General features: G+C 49.0%; 2 protein-coding genes across 2 annotated transcripts in view; both read right to left on the reverse strand.

Moving 5' to 3' along the window:
* LOC120944301 (protein mono-ADP-ribosyltransferase PARP14-like) overlaps nucleotides 1-6,000 on the reverse strand; it is a 575,277-nt gene that overhangs the window by 114,235 nt on the left and 455,042 nt on the right. The window lies entirely within an intron of this gene.
* LOC120944300 (protein mono-ADP-ribosyltransferase PARP14-like) overlaps nucleotides 1-6,000 on the reverse strand; it is an 80,832-nt gene that overhangs the window by 65,389 nt on the left and 9,443 nt on the right. The window contains exon 3 of the mRNA XM_040358332.1: nucleotides 2,343-2,376. Coding sequence (XP_040214266.1) covers nucleotides 2,343-2,376 — 34 coding nt within the window. The remainder of the gene's footprint in view (nucleotides 1-2,342; nucleotides 2,377-6,000) is intronic.

A 6,000-nucleotide genomic window follows, 5' to 3' on the forward strand; every position in this document is an offset into this window, starting at 1 on the left:
TTTGGCTACCCCTTTGTGCTAGCACATTCAACCAAGGGTCCAACTAAAAAGATCACTGTCTAGTGATCTGAAGAGCTTTGTCTACCCGTCCTTCACTACAAGAGACTTCGCACATACCTATTTCTACCGTGCTCTACAGGAGAAGTCTGCCATCTGCTCCCAGCAAGGGACTCCACCTACTGCTCAATTCTAGATCAGAGAGAGTCCTCAAGTTGTGTATAGTTGTGTTCTGGAATATCGTACTGCATATCCTCGACCGTATCCTCTACAATAGGGTTGTCCCGATACCGATACTAGTATCGGTATCAGGATCGATACCGAGCATTTGCCTGAGTACTTGTACTCGGGGCAAATGCTCCGATGCTTCACCCGATACTTGAACAGTCAGGGTGATCAGTGCGGTGGGGGAGTTACAAGCACCGATCAACGCTGACTGTTCTTGTGTCCTCCTCCATTCTGCTGCTGTCCCCATCCATGCTGCCATCTTTTTCCATGCTGCCGCCGTGTCACCCCTCCTTGCTGCCGCCGTCATGCCCCCCTCCTTGCTGCCGCCGTCATGCCCCCCTCCTTGCTGCCGCTGTCATGCCTCCCTCCGTCCTGCTGCCGTGTCCCCCCATGCTGTCGCCGTGTCCCCCCTCCGTGCTGCCGCCGTGTCGCCCCTCCGTGCTGCCGCCGTCATGCCCCCCTCCTTGCTGCCGCCATGTCCCCCCTCGATCTGTCAGGATGGAGAGCGGCGGTAGAAGCCGGTAAATCTGGCTCCTACCTTTTCCGAATTTACAGAGTCAGTGATCACCAACTCTGTACATTCACATAACTGAAACATTGTAACCTCCTGTGATTACGATGTTTCAGTTTATAAATGAAGAGAAGCCGCTGGCTTCTCTCCTTTCATTTTCAGCGAAGCTGAGGCTGTAGAGAAAGGGACTGGGGAATCTGTGTCCCTTTCCCTGTCTCAGAGGGGAGATGTCAGAGGTCTGTTAAGACCCCTTATATCTCACCAAAGACCCCCCCCCCCCCCCCCCAACAGGGCTGATAAAAAAAAAAAAGGAATTGCAATAAATAAAAAAATGAATTGTAAAAAAATAAATAAAAAAAACACACTGACACTGTACATTTCCCCCCACCCCCTTAAAAAAAAGAAAGCATTGTAAAAAATAAAAAAAAATTCAACAAATTGTAAAGAAAAAAAAAAAATACTGACACATGAGATTTAAAAAAAGTATCGGTAATCGGTATCGGCGAGTACTTGATAAAAAGTATCGGTACTTGTACTTGGTCTTAAAAAATTGGTATCGGGACAACCCTTCTCTACAATAAAACTACAAACACCTCTAGATTGGTCTTTGACTACATCAAGCTAAAGTGTGTGCACCTGGCTGCTTAAAAAACCTTCTGCCAGTGGAGAAGTAAGAACTATCTGGGTAAAACTTAAGCGGCTCCTACAGGGGCAGCGCTACACGGGATATATAGACTTGGAGGCCTTCTGGGAGGATCGAGCTGGAGCTTCTCAAGAACAGTGGAACCTCTGATCGCGAGTAACGTGGTTAACAATCGTTTCACAATACGTGCACTGTATTTTAAAATGTCCTAACTCGATTTGCGAGTGTTGTCCCGCAAAACTAGCAGGATTCAGACCAAAGCTGTGTGCAGTACCGCGTTTGGCCTGATGTGGGGGGGGGCGCCAGAGCGGAATCAGCCGTTTGGAAATGCACAGAAAAGCCTGAGGACAGCTTGGCTGACCTCGGGAATAGAGTCTTTCCGAGGTCAGCCGAACTGTCCTCGGGCCTTTCCGGACGTTTCCGAAGCTCTCCGGCGCCCCCCACCTCTGCCCGTATGCCATTGGAGTCAATGCGGAACTAATTATTTTCGTTTCCATTGACTTCAATAGGGAAACGCACTTTGATATACGAGTGCTTTGGATTACGAGCATTCTCCTGGAACGGATTATCCTCGTTATCCGAGGTTCCACTGTATATCCAACTGTTGGGACATTCTGAGATAGAACTAGAACTCCATCCCGGGACTTATTTTGAACAGACCAGGACCAGAAATGAAGGACTGGAGGAATGAGAGGGGGGAAATCTCTCTAATGGAGCCCCAAATTGCAGTTAAGATCAGACGGGGGTTCTAACCCTTCCCCACTCAGAAAACAAGTTTTTGGCTTGACATTTTCAGCAATTTTGCCTTCCAGGTTTTCTCTATAACGGGGCATTCCCAATGGAAGCACCTTGGCAATCAATGGCAGACCAATCTCCAACATCTTATGCTCTCTCCCCTCCCCCTCCCCCGCTCCCACCATTATGTTCTATAGAACAAAATTTGACCAATAAATGGTTTCTTACCTTTGTCCTCCTCGGCACGGGCGGCCTGGGAACCCTGAAAATAAAAGATAAACCGATAGGAGTCATTTCTGGAAATTTCGGTTCATTATAACAATTCTTATTTCCACAAAAAAACGATATTCCCAGCAGAGACAACCAATGGGAGCTGAGAATAGAAAATGATTACAACAAATAACACACATTATAGGTTAGTGAATTAATTCTGTCTGACCGGGCCATTTTTTTGCGATTTGGCACTGCGTCGCTTTAACTGACAATTTGCGCGGTCGTGCGACGTGGCTCCCTAAACAAAATTGACGTCATTTTTTCCCCACAAATAGATCTCTCTTTTGGTGGTATTTGATCGCCTCTGCGGTTTTTACTTTTTGCGCTATAAACAAAAATAGAGCCACAATTTTGAAAATAAAATAAATAAAAAAGCAATATTTTTTACTTTTTGCTACAATAAATATCTATTTTTTTTAAACAAATCAGTTTAGGCCGATACGTATTCTCCTACATATTTTTGGGTAAAATCGCAATGCGCGTTAATTGATCGGTTTGCGCAAAAGTTATAGGCCTGGATTCCGATACGAGTCACGACAGCGTATCTCCGGATACGCCGTCGTAACTCTGAGTGTGCGGCGTCGTATCTATGCGCCTGATTCTTAGAATCAGTTACGCATAGATTTCCCTAAGATCCGACCGGCGTAAGTCTCTTACGCCGTCGTATCTTAGTTGCATATTTACGCTGGACGCTAGGTGGCGCTTCCGTATAATTACGCGTCTAATATGCAAATTAGGTAGATACGCCGATTCAGAAACGTCCGCCCGGCGCATTTTTTTACGTCGTTTACGTAAGGCTTTTTCCGGCGTAAAGTTACCCCTGCTATATGAGGCGCAGCCAATGTTAAGTATGGCCGTCGGGCCAGCGTCGAATTTTCCGTAGATTACATCGTTTGCGTAAGTCGTTCGCGAATAGGGCTGTGCGTAAGTTACGTTCACGTCTAAACCAATGAGGCTTTGCGGCGTAATTTGGAGCATGCGCACTGGGATTCTTTCACGGACGGCGCATGCGCCGTTCGAAAGAAACGTCAAATACGTGGGGTCACGATTAGTTAGCATAGAACACGCCCCCAACCAGCCTCTTTTGAATTAGGCGGGCTTACGCCGCCCGATATACGCTACGCCGCCGTAACTAAAGGCGCAACTTCTTTGTGAATACAGTACTCGCCTTTCTAAGTTACGGCGGCGTAGCGTTTCTGAGATATGCTACACCCGCCTAAAGATAGGCGCTTGTACGTGAATCTGGCCCATAGCGTCTACAAAATAGGGGATAGTTTTATTGCATTTTTAATATTTTATTTTTTTACTAGTAATGGCGGCGATCTGCGATTTTTATCAGGAACGCGACATGGTGGACACATCTGACACTTTTGACGCTATTTTGGGACCATTGTCATTTATACAGCGATCAGTTCTATAAAAATGCACTGATTACTGTATAAATGTCACTGGCAGTGAAGGAGTTGACACTAGGGGGCGATCAATTTGTGTTCTAACTGTAGGGAGGGATGGGACTGACTGGGAGAAGAGAGTGATCGGTGTTCATACATAGTATGAGAACACGATCAGTCTGCTCGCCCCTGAGCGAGCAGACTGAGGCGCCTTAAAGAGCCGATGTACAGCTACGACGACTCGCACGGGGGGAGCCTGCCGCAGTATAACTGCAGCGGCTTGTCCAGAAGTGGTTAAGAGGACCTCCCATGGGAAAAATTGCTTTTTTTGCCAGCCCCCTGCCCCCCAACACAAATAGCTTTAACCACCAGAAAGGTTTTAACACCTTCATGACCAGGCCGTTTTTTGCTATTCAGCACTGCGCTACTTTAACCAGTTCCCAACCGGCAGCCGCAGTTATACTGCGTCAGGTTGGCTCCCCTGCACGAATCGAATCGCTGTACATGTCTGTTAGCCACCCACGATCGCGGGAAAGAGAGGCAGAACGGCGATCTGCCTTTGTAAACAAGGCGGATCCCCATTCTGACAGAGGAGAGAGAGAGAGAGAGAAAGAGGGGGAGAGATCTGCTGTTCCTAGTGATCGGGAACAACGATCTTTCTCTTCTTCCAGTCAGTCCCCTCCCCCCACAGTTAGGTCGGTGATGTAGCTGGGGGCGATGACTTTGTATGTTGTGGTTAGTATTTTAAATTGAATACGTTGGGCTAGTGGAGGCCAGTGGAGGGATTGGTGGAGAGGGGTGAAGAATACTAAAATGGAGGCTAGTGGAGGGATTGGAGGACACTGAATGGAGACCAGTGGAGGGATTGGTAGAGAGGGGTGGAGGACACTGAATGGAGACCAGTGGAGGGATTGGTAGAGAGGGGTGGAGGACACTGAATGGAGGTCAGTGGAGGGATTGGTAGGGAGGGGTGAAGGACACTGAATGGAGGTCAGTGGAGGGATTGGTAGAGAGGGGTGGAGGACACTGAATGGAGACCAGTGGAAAGATTGGTAGAGAGGGGTGGAGGACACTGAATGGAGGTCAGTGGAAAGATTGGTAGAGAGGGGTGGAGGACACTGAATGAAGACCAGTGGAGGGATTGGTAGAGAGGGGTGGAGGACACTGAATGAAGACCAGTGGAAAGATTGGTAGAGAGGGGTGGAGGACACTGATTGGAGGTCAGTGGAAAGATTGGTAGAGAGGGGTGGAGGACACTGAATGGAGGTCAGTGGAGGGATTGGTAGAGAGGGGTGGAGGACACTGAATGGAGGTCAGTGGGGGGATTGGTAGAGAGGGGTGGAGGACACTGATTGGAGGCCAGTGGAGGGATTGGCAGAGAGGGGTGGAGGACACTGAATGGAGGCCAGTGGAGGGATTGGTAGAGAGGGGTGGAGGACACTGATTGGAGGCCAGTGGAGGGATTGGTAGAGAGGGGTGGAGGACACTGAATGAAGACCAGTGGAGGGATTGGTAGAAAGGGGCGGAGGACACTGAATGGAGACCAGTGGAGGGATTGGTAGAGAGGGGTGGAGGACACTGAACGAAGACCAGTGGAGGGATTGGTAGAGAGGGGTGGAGGACACTGAATGGAGACCAGTGGAGGGATTGGCAGAGAGGGGTGGAGGACACTGAACGAAGACCAGTGGAGGGATTGGTAGAGGGGGGTGGAGGACACTGAATGGAGACCAGTGGAAAGATTGGTAGAGAAGGGTGGAGGACACTGAATGGAGGCCAGTGAAGGGATTGGCAGAGAGGGGTGGAGGACACTGAATGGAAACCAGTGGAGGGATTGGCAGAGGGGGTGGAGGACACTGAATGGAGCCCCCCTGCCCCAAAACTCCCATCCCCCTATGTTGAGGGAATGCGGCATGGTACGGTTCTCCCTTTCCTGACCTGCCGGGTTGCATGCTCGTATAAGGGTCTGGTATGGATTTTGGGGGGGGACCCCACGCTGTTTTTTTTTTTTTTACATTCAGCTGGAAGCCCGCTGACAGCTGATAACTCATTGGTTGTTAAGGATGCGGTGGCCGGTTTTCTGGCCCCCCTTTTCTTGGCAACCAGTGATATACAGTGTAAAAAAATAAAAACCGCGAATCGCTGTAAAAACGTGTGTCCAAAAATGCGGCAAGCACTGCCGAAACACTCAAAAGCAACATGGGGAGATAGACTGGTGTAAGGGT

This window comes from Rana temporaria, chromosome 6, assembly GCF_905171775.1.
Source record: "Rana temporaria chromosome 6, aRanTem1.1, whole genome shotgun sequence".
Lineage (NCBI taxonomy): Eukaryota > Metazoa > Chordata > Amphibia > Anura > Ranidae > Rana > Rana temporaria.